Raw genomic sequence first — 17,236 nt, forward strand, 5'->3', positions numbered from 1 at the left:
TGACTTTCCTTTCACCACCAGATACATTCACAGTTGAGCATCCTTTCGGCTTTGGCCCAGTCGCTTTATTCTTTCTGGCGCTAGTAATACTAGCCCTCTGCTCTTCTCCAGTAGCATATTGGATGCCTTCCGACCTGAGGGGCTCATCTTCCAGCGTCATATCTTTTTGCCTTTTGGTACTGTCCATGGGGTTTTCATGGCAAAGATACTGAAGTGGGTTGCCATTTCCTTCTCCAGTGGATCACATTTTGTCAGAACTCTCTGCTATGACTTGTCCGTCTTGTAATGACAACCCTTCATGGATTACTGCCTTGTCGTGGTGAAGGGGCTGGCATAATTCAATGAAGCTATGAGCTATGCCATGCAGGGCAACCCAAGATGGACAGGTCATAGCAGAGAGTTCTGACAAAATGTGATCCACTGGAGAAGGAAATGGCAACCCACTCTAGTATCTTTGCCATGAAAACCCCATGGACAGTACCAAAAGGAAAAAAGAGATGACACTGGAAGATGAGCCCCTCAGGTCAGAAGGCATCCAATTCACTGAAGTGGTAGGCGTGAGCCTAAGTGGACTCCAGAAGATGGTAGAGGACAGGAAGGCCTGGAGGAACATTGTCCATGGGGTCGCGATGGGTCGGACATCACTTCGTAGATAACAACAAGGGGGTTACAAAGACAAGAGTGGTAAAACAAATAATAAATAAAAACATTTTAAAAAAGATTTCAATGAAAATGGATTAAAGAAAAACATGAGTCATTAGTATGAAATAAATAAATTGGTTTGGTCACAGAGAAAAAAAATTGATACAATTGTGTGAAGAAATAGTGTTTGACTCAAATTTGGTTTAATTGAAACTTTTGCATTAAACAGTACGTGAATAACACTATAGAATTGAGCAAGAAAAAGAATATGTGGATCTAGGAAAGCATCAGACTAAGCCAACAAATAAAATACAAAGAATTATGTCTATTAGATCTGTGGTAGGATTGCCAGAAGAAGTATAGTTATTGTTTCACAAGGAACGATTAAATCTGAGACAAGCAAATGAATATACTCATTTTGTTAGTAAGTATAGTTTCTGAGAATTGGAATTTTCAATTATTTCCAGTTACCATAAATATACATTAAACAAATTAGATGTCTAACAGATGTACCCTGAATTAACCTTGCATGTTTTAATGCTTCCAAGAGCTTTGAACATATCACAGGGCAGTAGAAAATAGCAGTTTTATTATTTACTTAAAGCCAAGGTTTATATTGATTAAAATACTTTTCTATAATTATTATTCTAGTCTTGATGAATCTAATGTTCATTAATTATCAGTTAGATTTTAGATTTTGAGGGCTTAGAAAGCATATATAATTAGGGAGCAACTCCAACATTCTTGTGATCTGTGGTTAGGGTATCACTCAATGAAAAAGATATTGTGTCACATATATTAAACAAAGATTTTTTTGTCAGATTTGTTAGCATTTGCATGTTTATATTCATGAATGTCTTTAAAAAAAGCAACAGAAAAGTGATATTAGAGAACATTCTCTTTTGATTTAAAAAACTATTTATTTGTTGAATTGCTTAATTGCCTTGCTGAGGTACAAAGTGAAAATGCATAAAATACAAAATAAATTGCATTGAGTCACAACTGGTTACTTAGTGACCATTCAAAGCTATGACAGACTTCCCCAGGGCTACTTATAACCTAGATTTGGAGTTCTCATGGCTGCCCCCTCATTTTGGGTGCCTGGCAACCAGCCCACATTTACTGCCATTTGCTGTGTCCAATGATCATGGGACAGCAATTTACAACATTTTTGTCTGAAACTTACTTCTTTTTCTGGAAAAAATGTCCATTGCGGACAAAGGATTTGCTTATGACCATAGTGTTCACTTAACAACTGTGATGTCCATTTTATGATCAAGTATTCTCTTAATGACTGCCATAAAAAGATAATAAAGCTGAGCACAGTCATGTGGTGACCCATTTAATGACCAGCATGATTTATGACTGTAATTCTGGGCTTAGTTATGGTGTAAGACAAGGACCACCTATAATATGCCACAGAGCTTTAACAAAATGCAAAATATTACATTGCTAGATGACAAAGCAATAAGATAAAATTAACCCCAATTACATAATAATTATATGCATATCTGATTACAGAATAATGCTTATTTGTTTGAAGATGACTCTGTCCAATAACAGAAACTCTTGAGAAACTGACCTAGGTGGAGCCTCTTTGAAATGCCACCAATTAGTCCCTCCTTCTGGAGTTACTGACATAGGTTTTCAGATATTAGTCAGGTAGAAGATTACTTTAAAGCCCAGACAGTCTAGTATAGAAATGCCTAGTCTTTCAGATGATCTACTCCTAAATGGAAAAATATTACACAGAAATACAGAAATGGGGTGTGTGTGTGTGTGTGTGTGACTGGATGACAGGGAAGGATTAGTCTACTCTTTCAGTAATATTTCCAACAATCCAGTGTTAAAAGCCGTTCCTGTAAATAGGGTGTTCTAGTTCAATATTTTTTTTCTACATTTTCTCACCTTATTTACGATTAGGAATAATTGTATCCTATCACTCACAATGGTTGTTTTTTAATGTAATTTTTATTAAGAATTTTACATAGATTTATATACACACACACACACACACACACACAGACAGAAATAAAAAATAATTACCTTCTTTTCAGTAGTGTAAATAAACTCATTGTCCTCCATCTAAAATATTACAAAAATACCTTCAGTTTTTTATTCATTTTCAGTCATCAAATCCAAAATAATCATGTCACTTTTTTTCATTTTTAACAAGTAAACATTTGTTTAGCAAATAAACAATAAATTTTTGAAGAATGACCAAATACACATTTTTCTCCAATACCTATGTAAAGCATTGGGAAGGAAAAAGGTTTTGTGATCTTTGCAATAGAAATGAAACATAATTGAAGTTAATTCTAAACATATATAGTAGTGGCCAAAATTGTGGAAACCTTTTGGGAAAAGTGTATCATCGAAATGCCACCTTTGGTTAAGTTTCCACCATTTTTTCTCCTAATTTCTTTATAACTGTAGCCTTGTTCACTTAATAATACTATTTTACATCGCTTTCTGGGCAACTAATCAACTCTTTGCACCATTACTTTAATTTTATTACGTTTTACAAGCTCATTAAATGAAAGAGGGGGGGAAAAAACCAACCAACTTGTTAGTAATTACATAACACACTGACAAATGACCTCCTCTCAGCTTTAATACATGACATCAATAACTGAATCCTACTGTGATCTGATTGGCTCATTGCCAAAACAAGATGACACCTGATTGGCTCACTAAACACTCATGCTCATTGGCTACAACCAGATGAAGGAAAGCTACCTGATAACAACCTAAGCAAGTTGTGCTACCTTTTTGTGGTTATTTGGCTATAACTTTTCATAGAATACAGTATAGATAATTGAACAAACTTTGTTACATTACATTCTTGATTAAATTATCTTTCCATTGATATATAATTTTATGGTACTACTCCAAAAAAAAAAGTGGTGTTATTAGCCATCAAACCTCAAAAATACACTTTTCCTAAAAGGTTTCCACAATTTTGGCCACTACTGTATAGTATATTTAATTTAAAGTTTAAAATCAGTGACTGTAATGGATTTTGCATAGAACATTTTGCGTATTTCTTAAACAAATATCATCAAAACAGTGGGTTTATTCCCACCTTTCTAATTTCTATGAATACATAGTAATTCAATGAATCTTAACTTGCTCATAGAAAAAACTAGATTCTATGGGAACTGTGTAATATTTTTTACAACTGAACATGACAGTTTATTCAGCCAGTTGGCTGGAATGTTGTGCATAGAATAAAGAGGTTGTATTATGATCAGTTGTCTTTATTGCTAAGCTAATAAGCAATAAAATAGAACATAATATTATATGAACAAATTTGAATATTTAAAAATTTCCAGATATATTCATTCTGATGCATGAGGAAAATTCCTAAGATGGCCTCACACTGAAGCAACAGAAAACCAGTTTTGAACTGCTGAGCCCTTGAATAGTATGCATAGTTGTCCAGAAGCAAGCTTCAAAATTTACTTCATTTAAATGCATATTTATTTTATTTATTTTATTAGATTTATATACCGCCCTTTCCCGAAGGACTCAGGGCGGTTTACAGGGCATTTAAAACCAAACCAATACAAAAGTTAAAAACAATTAAAAAAATATTAAATCATCCCTAAAAAATAAAAACCCCAGTTAAAAATTCTCAGCCTGGGCCGGAGAGCTCAAAGAGCCGGGTCTTCAGGTCCCGGCAAAATGAATGAAGGTCAGGGGCAGTCCTAAGCTCCACGGGCAGCTGGTTCCAGAGGGCAGGTGCACCCACAGAGAAGGCCCGCCCCCTGGGTGTTATCCGCCGGCAGTCTTTATTATATTGTATTATATTATAATATAAACACCTTGTTTATTATAATATTATAATTATATTATAATATAAACATATATAATAAACATAATATAAATCATAATATAAACACCTTGTTCAATTTGATATATGTAATAAAGCTGCTCTGAGTTCAAGCTGGGTATCTTTATACTTCAGGATGCACACCTTTCCTGTGCAAAAGTGAGATCCTTTATTCATCCCAACTTTCAGAAGAAAATATGGTGATATAACTTGAACAAAAAATTTGGAGACTCAAATTTGGAGACTTATATAAAGATGTTAAAAGGTGATAATTCTGGGGTATCAGAGGTTCATTCCAGTTGATTTCCAAAACACCTAGATATGCCTGATAAAGACTATTTAATGAATCCTAAATTTAACGATGAAACAGTGAGCCTGTATCTTCCTTACCTAATAAAAAAGATCTTATTTCCTGTTACATTGTGATTTTTTTCCTGATGCATTGATAACATTTTGAATATTGAAAAAATATCCCAAATTCATATTTATCTAACCTGGATTGAATTATACTGTATAATCTGAATTTATGTGTCATCTTAAACACATGTCATTAAAAGCAAATCCTACTGTGTTTTATAATGCTTATGCCTAAAGTTGCCTAAGCTTGGTTTACCAATAAATTCATATTCTTTGAAATGTGACTTGGGATATTTCTTTGCCTCAGTGTTTACAATGTTTTTTTTCTTCACTGACCCTCAATTTTTTCTGGTACTACAATGACATCTAGTGAGAGAAAATTGAAATGTTCTGATTTATTTAAGCCATTGCCAAACTATATTGGATATGAGAGAACTAAAATAATATTGGGAAAAAGTTTCAAGCTGTCGCTATTACTTTCACCTGTCTTTTTCTGTTGCCATAGCAATGATCCTGAAAAGATATGTCCTACATCACAGTTTCTTTGGGGTATCTTCCAGTGGCCTGATAGATTTCAAATCTGATATTTGACATGAAGTGTAATACTAAAATAGGTTTTGTTGACTTGCTGTGGTGTACAATCACTGGTAATCTTAGTTGCTGCTCCTATGAATTGATTCAATCTTTCTTGAAGCAGTTTTGTTGTTGTGGTTAGCTGCGAAGTCATGTCCAACCCATCGCAACCCCATGGACAATGTTCCTCCAGGCCTTCCTGGCCTCTACCATCTTCTGGAGTACATTTAGGCTCACGCCTACTGCTTCAGTGACTCCATCCAGCCACCTCATTCTCTGTTGTCCCCTTCTTGTCTTGCCCTCAACCTTTCCCAGCATTAGACTTTTCTCCAGTGAGTTCTTCCTTCTCATTAAGTGGCCAAAGTATTTGAGTTTCAACTTCAGGATCTGGCCTTCTAAAGTGCAGCCAGGGTTGATCTCCTCTAGGACTGACTGGTTTGAACGCCTTGCAGTCCAAGGAACTCGCAGGAGTCTTCTCCAGCACCATAGGCCTCAATTCTTTGGCGCTCAGCCTTTCTTATGGCCCAACTTTCACATCCATACATTGCAACTGGGAAGACCATAGCCTTGACTATATGCACTTTTGTTGACAGGGTGATGTCTCTGCTTTTTAGTGTGCTGTCTAGATTTGCCATGGCTTTCCTCCCTAGGAGCAAGCGTCTTTTAATTTCTTGGCTGCAGTCCCCGTCTGTGGTGATCTTGGAGCCCAGGAAAATAAAATCTGTCACTACCTCCATTTCTTCCCCATCTATTTACCAGGAATTGAGAGGGCCAGATGCCATGATCTTCATTTTCTTAATGTTAAGTTTCAACCCAACTTTTGCACTCTCCCTCTTCACAATTTGCCACAATTTGTTGTGATCCACACAATCAAAGGCTTTAGCATAGTCAATGAAGCAGAAGTATGTAGATGTTTTTCTGGAACTCCCTAGCTTTCTCCATGATCCAGCATATGTTGGCAATTTGATCTCTAGTTCCTTTGCCTCTTCAAAATCCTGTCTGTACTTCTGGTAATTCTTGATCCACATACTGCTGGAGTCTAGTTTGTAGGATTTTAAGCATAACTTTACTAGCATGTGAAATGAGTGTAATGGTGCGATAGTTTGAACATTCATTGGCACTGCCTTTCTTTGGAATTGGAATGTAAACTGATCTTTTCCAATCCTGTGGCCACTGTTGAGTTTTCCAAATTTGCTGGCAAATTGAGTGTAGCACTTTTACTGCATCATCTTTTAAGATTTTGAATAGCTCAGCTGGAATACTGTCAACTCCACTAGCTTTGTTGTTGTTCAGCTTTCCTAAGGCCCACTTCACTTCACATTCTAGGATGTCTGGCTCGAGGTCAGTAACTACCTCATTGTGGTTATCAGGGATGTTAAGCTCATTCTTGTATAGTTCTTCTGTATAATTTTGTCACCTCTTCTTAATCTCTTCAGCCTCTGTTAGGTCCCTGCCATTTTGTTCCTTTATCATGCCCATCTTTGCATGAAACGTTCCTTTCATCTCTCCAATTTTCTTGAAGAGATCTCTGGTCCTCCCTATTCTATTGTTTTCTTCTATTTCTTTGCACTGTTCATTGAAGAAGGCATTCTTGTCTCTTTTAGCTATTCTCTGGAATTCTGCATTCAATTAGGTGTATCTTTCTTTTTCTCCCTTGCCTTTCACTTCTCTCCTTTCCTCAGCTATTTTGCTTTCTTGCATTTCTTTTTCTTTGGGATGGTTTTAGTTGCTACATCTTGCACAATGTTGCGAACCTCTGTCCATAGTTCTTTAGGCACTCTATCTTATCTAATTCCTTAAATCTATTTGTCACCTCTACTGTATATTCATCAAGGATATGATTTAGTTCATACCTGAGTGACCTAGTTCTTTTCCCTACTTTCTTCAGTTTAAGCCTAAATTTTGCAACGAGAAGCTCATGGTCTGAGCCACAGTCAGCTCCTGGTCTTGTTTTTACTGACTGTGTAGAACTTCTCCATCTTTAGCTGCAGAGCACATAGTCAATCTGATTTCTGTGTTGACCATCTGGTGATGTCCATGTGTAGAGCCGTCTCTTGGGTTGTTGGAAAAGAGTGTTTGCTATGACCATCGTATTCTCTTGACAAAATTCTGTCAGCCTGTGCCCTGCTTCATTTTGTACTCCAAGGCCAAACTTGCCTATTATTCCAGTTATCTTTTGGCTTCCTACTTTAGCATTACAATCCCCCATGATGATAAGGACATTGGTTTTTGGTGTTAGTTCTATAAGGTGCTGTAGGGCTTCACAGAACCAGTCAATTTCATCCTCTTCAACACTAGTGGTTGAAGCATAGATTTGGACTATTGTGATATTGAATGGTTTGCCTTGGATTTGAACTGAGATCATTCTGTCATTTTGGGGATTGTATCCCAGTATTGCTTTTCCTACTCTTTTATTGACTATGAAGGCTACTCCATTTCTTCTGAGGGATTCTTGCCCACAGTAGTATACCTGATGGTCATCTGAATTAAATTCACCCATTCCTGTCCATTTTAGCTCGCTGATTCCTAAGATGTCGATGTTCAGTCTTGTCATCTTTTGTTTGACCACGTCCAGCTTGCCTCGATGCACGGATCTTACATTCCAGGTTCCTATGGAGAATAGTTCTTTACAGCATCTGACTTTCCTTTCACCACCAGATACATCCACAGCTGAGCATCCTTTTGGCTTAGGCCCAGACGCTTTATTCTTTCTGGTGCTACTAATACTAGCCCTCTGCTCTTCTCCAGTAGCATATTGGATGCCTTCCGACCTGTGGGGCTCATCTTCCAGTGTCATATCTTTTTGCCTTTTGGTACTGTCCATGGGGATTTCATGGCAAAGATACTGAAGTGGGTTGCCATTTCCTTCTCCAGTGGATCACATTTTGTCAGAACTCTCTGCTATGACCTGTCCATCTTGTAATGACAACCCTTCATGGATTACTGCCTTGTCGTGGCGAAGGGGCTTGCGTAATGAAGCAGTTTACTTATTCATTTACTTACTTAGAAATTTTATATACTGCCTAACTGCAAGAAGACTGCTGGAGGGTTTATAATATGGAATAGCAGTAAGGGGCAGAACCACATCAGAAAATATTATCTTTTCTCCTCACCCCACCTACAAAGTTTACAATGCAAAAACTCCAAACAAAAGACCAGACAAGCCAATTCCTCTTAAAGGATATCATCTTGAAAGTAATTAGTTAAGTCATAAACAGCTTTATAAGTAAAAGCAATCTCTTTTTATTGTTCTTTGATATTAATTGTAAGCCAGAGCAATGAGTGTAAAAATAACCATCCTCATGATTATTCTAACAGCTTCCATTCATTATTTGGACTGCAAGAAAGATCATCATCTTCATTCCTGTTCCTTTTTGTTTCCATATTACATTTCTTCTAAAGAATGTGAAAAATATTAGATATTCAAAATAACAACCCTCTTACACATCTGTGGCCTGGCCTATGTGTAACTTTTGTACTTGAATGCATATGAAGGTATCTCTCTCAGGTAGTACCAACTCATAGTTTTGCTGTATCTAAATTACTGATTCCCTTCCTGTTCTTTTGTAGTTTTATAGCAAACTATGATCTGCTGAATTTTGATTTAATGACACATTTATATGAGCCAGGAAAGAGAGAGCTATTATACAGTTTGAAAAGTACCCTGAGTGTTATTGCATATGAAAAATAGCACTGTTGCGCATTTTGAAAGATTTCAGTGTCTGCTAATAAACACAATAACTCTAGTTGTTAAAAAACTGAAATTACTCATCAGATTAAATTTTAGCATTTTGAATAAATAATATGACATGAGTTACTATACAGATAGTACATGGATTTTTTTTCATTGATCAGAATTACTTTTTCTTTTGGCAGTGGCTGATTAGTTTCTGAAGAGCAGGAGAGAAAGCAGTTTGTACAACAGAATTCTATTAATGCAGACCTGTGTCCAAATTTAGACTAGACTTGCTAAATAATGTTTTTAAGTTAATCTGAGTTAATTTAGTCCTCTTAACCATTCGCACTAGAAATAATTGGTGGTGCTCAAACCAATATAGCAGGACATAATCTGCAATTAAAGTTTGGGTTGTCATTTAATTATAATTGAGAGCTCATTTGTGCTCTCTTTTCTCTCACATGAGTTTCCACCTGTTTTCTGCCAACTAAGTATTAAGAATTTTTACAACACAGTGTTATCTTGGTACTCAATTGCTTTGAAACTCATTGAATTTTGTACTCCATTCATTTTGATGTGAAAATTTTATCCCAGTGCTCATTTATTTGGTACTAAGAGCACAAGCTAAAACCTGTCAATGTCTCCTGCCTTGTCATTCACTACATTATTCTTTATGGGAAATTTTTCTGGTAAATTTTCATTGGTTCTGGTATTTATAATACTTCCCAGAACCAATTAACAATGAGTACTGAGTATACTGAGTACTATAATTAGGCATTTTATTTTATTATGTATTATTTAGAACCATAGTTTAAAAGTAATTTTAAAAATAGTTAAAAGTTAATGCTGAAGTCTAGTCTTGATTTAAGATTTATTCATAAATAAGGCTGGAAGGTAGATGAATTCATATGAGATAAGGGATAGACCTCTGATTTATTTCAGGAATGGATGCTGGTTGCCCAAATATATACAGCTTTACCAAAACTTTTGTTTCATTTCTACCTTATATAGGTCTTTTAATGTAGAAGAATAAATGTGTATATAGCCTTTTTTGTATTTTCTTCCTATTAGTAGAATGTTGTTTTCCATATAACAATATTTTAATGCTTCTTTGCTCCAGATCCTTCATTTTATTCTGCTTCTACTCTTCTGTATAGTCTTGCTTTGTTGTTCCTTGCCCCAAAGCTTCTTATTTCTCTTGTGGCCTCTCCATTACTAGAATGGCTTATGTGTCTTTCAGCTTTGGAGATATGTTATCATATACATTGACAGCATTTGTTGAGCTGATGGATCATGGAATTGTATCTTGGGATACTTTCTCTGTGGCTTTCATAAAAAAGGTAAGTTTATGTTTATTACTGATATCCAAATTGGTATGGGGATAGATATATTTCTGTTTGTCTCATTCACGTATAAAGTAAAGAATGGATGGCACATACACAATGTAGCTTGCTTAATCATCATCTAATATATGAATCATTAGTTTGATTCATACAGCATGTAATGCTATGATTTATTACATTTAATACTGTAACCAAATTCATGCAGCATGTTAAACCGAAACCAAACAGACTCTTACAACCTAGTATGATGTATGAAGCAAACCAATATATGATTTCTACTTGGTTGCAGTTTATAGATATTAAAAACTAGTTTGATTAATAGTACTGCTATAAGTTTGCAGCCACGTTTTGACTTACATTCAGGACCTACATGATTTGTGCACAAATCCTGTATCTACAGTATGTTATTCATTGAATGTTTATGAAACTGAAGTTATGAACCTAACTTCACAAGCCAAACAAATTCTGAATGATATTGGAACTGCACTGCACTGAAAGGAAACTTTTTCTTCATATGTGTTTGAAGAAACAGTGGAAACAGTGAAATCTGGAATGTAACCATGGAAAGTATATACTTGATATAGTATTAATCTAGGGTTGACATAGATAATATGTTCATGGGTGCCCAACTAAAAAATTTGTCATAGGTAGATTTCCCTCACAATTTGAGGTTATCTTCACAGGAGTTCTCCCTTAAGTAAAATGAAGCAACTACTTTGAAAAACAGACTATGATGAGATTGTTTCCCTACCCAGTGCCCTTTTCAAATTCTATTATAGTAGCTGTTTCATGACAACTAAGGTGCCCATGCAGGCAATTATCATAGTTATCTTACAGTGTGTTAACTCTGAGTATTCCTGCAGAGTTATTGCAGCACACCTGACTATTTCGTATCTGGAAAACTGGAGGAGAAAAGTTGTGTGGATGGCAGTTGCAGAGGAATAGTAGATACTCCTCCCCTTGGAATCTTCATGAGTTGTGCCTGCAAACATGAGTAATCTGCTATCACAGTTGGATAACTATAACATTAATATTATGTTCAAATTCTATTGATTGTGTTGGAGAATTTACTTTCACTCTGGATTTACAGAAAAATTGTGATTTATTCATAGATTGCAAGTTATGTGAGCAAGTTTCAAAATGATATTGCTATACTACAAAGATCATTAGCCATTTTAGAATCAATGGTACTGAATGGTCATGATCTGTATCAGAAAGTGGCACAAGAAATAACAATTGGGCAATTAATTCCACACCTACAAGGGTAAGTTTTCTGTGGTTTTGTTTTAATTTCCTTCTTGCTTTAGACTGGAAATAACTTCAGATTAGAAACAAGTATGGGTACTAGTATAAAAACATATAAATTGTTTTAAAATTCTTCCAGGATCAAAGTTTAATAAAGATGTAGCTGTCCCTTGATTTTTAAATGAAGGATTAGCAGTTAAGGTATAAAGTATTAGCAGTTAAGGTGTAAAGTGTTATGTTTTATTTTTAACATGAAGAATTAAAAGCTGATGAAAAAAGATCAGGTGGTTAATGGGAGGAAAAGTCTAATTTATATCAGTTTTCTGCCTTAGACATTCCTCCTGCTGGTGTCTCCATACACTTTATTAAATTCAATCAGAACAAAGGTAGAAGGGATCTTGGAGGTTTTCTAGTCCAACCTCCTGTTCAACTGGAGACCCTATATCACTTCAGACAGGTGGCTGTCCAATCTTTTCTTAGAAACCTTCAGTGATGAACCACCCACAACTGCTGACAGCAAGTTGTTCCACTGGTTAATTGTTCTCACTGTTAGGAAGTTTCTCCTTAATTCCAGGTTGCTTTTCTCTTTGATTAGTTTCCATCCATTGTTTCTTGTCTTGCCTTCTGGTGCTTTGGAAAAATGACCACCTCTTCTTTGTGGCAGCCTCTCAAATACCGAAATACTGCCATTATGTCATCCCTAGTCCTTCTTTTCTCTAAACTAGCTATAGCCAATTCCTGCAACTGTTCTTCATATGTTTTTGTGTCCACATCTTTAATCATTTTAATTGCTCTTCTTTGCACTTTTTCCAAAGTCTCAATATCTTTTTGTAATGCAGTGATCACAACTGTATGCAATAGTCTAGGTGTGGTCTTACTAAGGATTTATAAAGCGGTACTAATATTTTACCTGATTTTGATTCTGTGATTCTGTTTATACAACCAAGGATTGTATTAGCTTTTTTGGCTGCTGGTGCACCCTGTTGGCTCATGTTTAACTAATCATTCACTAGTACTCCAAGGTCCTTCTCACAGTTACTGTTTTTGAGCCAGGGTTTCGCCTTATCTGTACTTTGGGTTTTTCCTGCCCAGGTGTAAAACCTTGCTTTTCTCCACATTAAATTTCATGTTGTTCGATAGGGCCCATTGTTCAACTCTGACAAGATCTTTTTGGATCCTGAGCTTGTCTTCTGGAGTGTTGGCTATTCCTGCCAGCTTAGTGTCATCTGCAAATTTGATGAATTCCCCTTCTGTTCCCTTATCTTAGTCATTTATGAAGCTATTGAAGAGAGCTGAGCCTAAGACAGAACCTTGTGGTACCCCTCTGCTTACTTCCCTCCATGTGGATGTAGTACCATTGAGTACATTTGTCAACCAGTTACAAATTCATCTGATGGTGATGCTGTATAACTCACATTTTTCTAGCTTACCAAGAAGTAGGTTGCAGTCTGTTTTGTTGAATGTCTTACTGAAGTCTATGTATACTATGTCCACTGCATTTCCCTGGTCTGCTAATTTAGTCACTTTGTCAAAGAATGAAATAAGTTTGGTTTGGCTTGATTTTTTTTTAAGAAACCCATGCTGGCTTCTAATTATAACTTTATTTGTTTCTATATATTCAGCATTCTTACTGTTTGTACAGCAAACTCAGTTTTTAAAAGAGAGGAATTAAAAATGTAAATAAATAGTTTTAAATCTATTAGAAATCAGAGTTAATGCTCAGGTCTGATATAATCAAAGGTAGATGTTTCTTACCTCAGCCACTTTAAGACTTGTGGACTTCAACTACCAGAAATCCCCAGCAAACATGGCTGGCTGGGAAATGCAGGAATTAAAATCCACAAATCTTAAAGTGGCCAAGGTTGGACACCCCTAATCAAGGCTATATTATTCCCTCTCTGAATCTTTTGATTTAAAATTTATTTTAGAGTTTTATATAAAATTATTAGGATGTAGTGGGAAAATCAGAATTTTATTACTTTAAAAACAGCTTGTAATTTCATTACAATTATTAGATGATGGTGATGATCAGATTATCAATCTGCAATAAAAAATTAAAATTGTCTCACATCATATGCTTTAAAATGCTAAAGTATATTGAAATCGTGATAAGAACAGATATTCAGGTGCTGCTGCCACCAAGTACTCTTATCCAAAATTATGCTGCCCCCCCTTCAGGACTTCAAGAATAAACACTGAGGAATATATGTACTGAAGAAAATAGAGATGATAAAGGGGCCGAGAGATGAAAGTCTAACTCATACCAAGAATTATTGTAGAAAGCTAATAGAAATCATGTTAAAGTTAGATTTTTTTCAATATCCATAATTATGGTATGAATGGCTGAGGATCCTCTGACAATGAAACTCAGGCAGGTAGTCCATATATACAAAACACATAGCTGAGACTGGGTGCAGAAACCATGCTGTAAGAGACTTAATTTAAAAATTAAATGAAATTATGACATAAATTGATCATAAGATCTTTTCATGCATGTTTCTAGGAGTAGGCAGAACTATTTGTTTGCTTGCTTGTTTGTTTATTTAACTTGTATGCCATCTATCTCACCAAGGGCCATTGTAGGCAGTTTATGGACATTGAATAAAATGCAGTATAAATCATTAAATGTGTTAAATTTAAAAATTAAATTGAAATCAAACTAAGGATGGAGAGGGAAGAAGCAAAGTGTGCACAAGGAGGAGATTGGGTGTTCTCTACTCCATCAGCCACCTCCGATATGTTACACCTATTTATTGAAAAAGAAAATGTTTAGCCCTTTTTACATTTTTTCTTGGTAGGTCTTAAAAACAGCTTTTGAATTTTCTAAGAAGAAACATCTAGAAACATTCAGATCTTTTAAATTTCTATTCAGGTTTTCAGTTGTAATAAGTATAAAATTTGATAATTGAAAACTTCTAGTAGTTACATAGTGTTTAAAAAAGAAAACAGTCATTCATCCTCATCTTATAAAAAAGAGTTTCTAGCTGTCATCAGTGATGACACCTTTTTTACCTAAAATATTGCTGGCTGACTCATACTGATGATGTTGACTCCCTAAAATATCTCATTAGAAATAATATTATCTGGTTATAAGAAAAAGGTTTGAAACAGTTTGGGGACATACCATGCACAGAACACAACAATTTCCTGTTCTAGATACCTTGCTGATAGAGCATCCCCAGCAATGGACAGATTAGTATGATCTGGTAAGCAGAAGGAAGATATGAAGGATGTACTCTTAGATATTTCCTGATCTTTATTCAAAGATTATGTGAAAATATCAACTTTCAGTATGATGAAACAAGATGGGACTGTTAGCTAGTTCCATCTAAACTTCCCAAGGTTGATCTAGTCATTAATTGAAATTTTTTTTAAAAAACCAATTGCCTAATAAATAAGAAAGAGGGCACAAAGGACTATATATTTCCTCTTCTGATTAATAAATGTGTTAACTCAAAGTTGAAAGATTAATAAGCTCAAATTCCTCACAAAACATGACATACAATCATGCTGCGTCAACTCTCTGGAGTAGTCAAGACCAGGAAATCAAAATCATGAATACTAATACCACTTTCTTTCTATGATTACATTAACAGAATTTTGTAAGTCTGAAAATGGTTATTTCCTCCAATACCTTTGGGAAGAAGAAGAAATTTAGGAGAGTAAATTCTGAGATGGTTCTCAAATTATATTTCTGATTTAGGTTCATTTAGCAAATCATTGCCTAGGCTATGGCTGTTCTTCTTTCATAGTTATTCTCATATCTCATTAGATCCTATTACTTCTATTTGCACATTGGTACAGTGATAATTTTGACCACCACAGTATGCCTGCAAAGGATGTTACACATTCATGCCACATCTTATAAACAAGAAATTTTCTTTCTCTTTCTTTCTTTCTTTCTTTCTTTCTTTCTTTCTTTCTTTCTTTCTTTCTTTCTTTCTTTCTTTCTTTCTTTCTTTCTTTCTTTCTTTCTTTCTTTCTCTTTCTCTCTTTCTTCCTTCCCTCCCTCTCTCTTCCTTCCCTTGGTAACTTGGAATACTGCATTTTGCAGCATGTGAAGTTTCAGGTGATCCCTCTAGAGCAGTGGTTTTCAACCTATGATACACATACCATTGTGGTACTTCTCACCTGGCAAGTGGTACACATACAACGGGTTGAAAAGCACTGTAAACAAAAGTGTAAAAGTGTAGTGGGGGGATGAGTTGAAACGGTGGCAGCACCACACAGGCCTGTGGGAGTCAGTTGGAGCTGCAGTGTTGCTGGAGTTCTACTGAGTGCCCAGGAGCAGTTCGTAGCTCCAGCTGATTAGCGCTTCCAGGAGCCGCGCACAGCCTGGGGGTGTGGAGTCAGCTAAAGCTTCCCTGAAGAGAAAAGGTGGAGAAGGGGGGAGAGAGAAGAGGACATAAAAGGAGGAGATTTTGGTGAGAAAGGAAGAGAAAAAAACAGGAAAAGAGAAGGGGTGGAGAAAGAGAGAGGAGGAGAGGCGTCTTTGAGACAAGCGGGGAGAGAAACGGATAGAAGAGTGCAAAGATTAATGTCAGAGAAACAGGCACAAGTTTCCCATTAAAAGTGTGGTAAGTGGATGTACAGATAGTCCTCAACTTACAACCACAATCGAGCCCAAAATTTATGTTGCTAAGTAAGAAATTTGTTAAATGAATTTTGTCCCATTTTACTATTTTTCTTGACACATTTGTTATAAGTGGATCACTGCAGTTGTTAAATTAGTAACATGGTTATGAATCTGGTTTCCCTACTGACTTTGCTTGTCAAAAGGTTGCAAAAGGGGATCACATGACCCTGAAATACTGTGACCATCATAAATATGGCTCAGTTCCCAAGCATCCAAATATAAATCACGTGACCCTGGGGTCATAAGTGTGAAAAATGGTCATGCCACTTTTTTCAGTGCCGTTGTATCTTTGAACAGTCACTAAGGGAACTGTTGTAAGTCAAGGACTACCTGTACTTTATCACTTTTTTCCTTTACTTTTTGGTTACAAAGTTTTTGACATCTAGCTATTCTCCAAAGCAACTGAACGTAGGATGAGAAGCAATGGATGGAAATTAACCAAAGAGACAAGCAACCTAGAACTAAGGAGAAACTTCCTGATAGTTAGAACAATTAACCAGTGGAACAACCTGCCTCCAGAAGTGGTGAAAGCTCCAACACTGGAGGTTTTTAAGAAGAGACTGGACAGTCATTTGTCTGAAATGGTACGGGGTTTCCTGCCTGAGCAGAAGGTTGGACTAGGTGACGTCCAGGGTCCCTTCCAACTACTACTACTACTACTACTACTACTTATTATTATTATTATTATTATTATTATTATTATTATTATTATTATTATTATTATTATTATTATTATTATTATTATTCATCGCACAGTCAGCCAGATGTTCAGACTGGATTTGGCATTTTTGTCTACCTATTGAGTCCTTACCAAGGACCTGGGATAGGCAGATGTGGATGTTTGATGGTATTATAGATATCGTCACAGGATGGGAGCAGTTCCTAGTAAGGCCGCCTTTTGCAATTGACTAATGGCAAATTTGTCACTG

General features: G+C 35.9%; 1 protein-coding gene across 4 annotated transcripts in view; it reads left to right on the forward strand.

The window, feature by feature from the left end:
- The window catches only part of ELMO1 (engulfment and cell motility 1), a 336,399-nt gene that overhangs the window by 139,396 nt on the left and 179,767 nt on the right, over positions 1 to 17,236 (forward strand). For 3 of the 4 annotated variants that reach the window (XM_081343171.1, XM_081343172.1, XM_081343173.1), the window contains 2 exons: positions 10,324 to 10,423; positions 11,539 to 11,690. The exons of the other annotated variant lie outside the window; for it this stretch is intronic. In XM_081343171.1, coding sequence (XP_081199297.1) covers positions 10,324 to 10,423; positions 11,539 to 11,690 — 252 coding nt within the window. The remainder of the gene's footprint in view (positions 1 to 10,323; positions 10,424 to 11,538; positions 11,691 to 17,236) is intronic. 4 annotated transcript variants of the gene reach the window in all.

This window comes from Vipera berus (assembly GCF_964194415.1).
Source record: "Vipera berus genome assembly, chromosome: Z".
NCBI classification, from domain to species: domain Eukaryota; kingdom Metazoa; phylum Chordata; class Lepidosauria; order Squamata; family Viperidae; genus Vipera; species Vipera berus.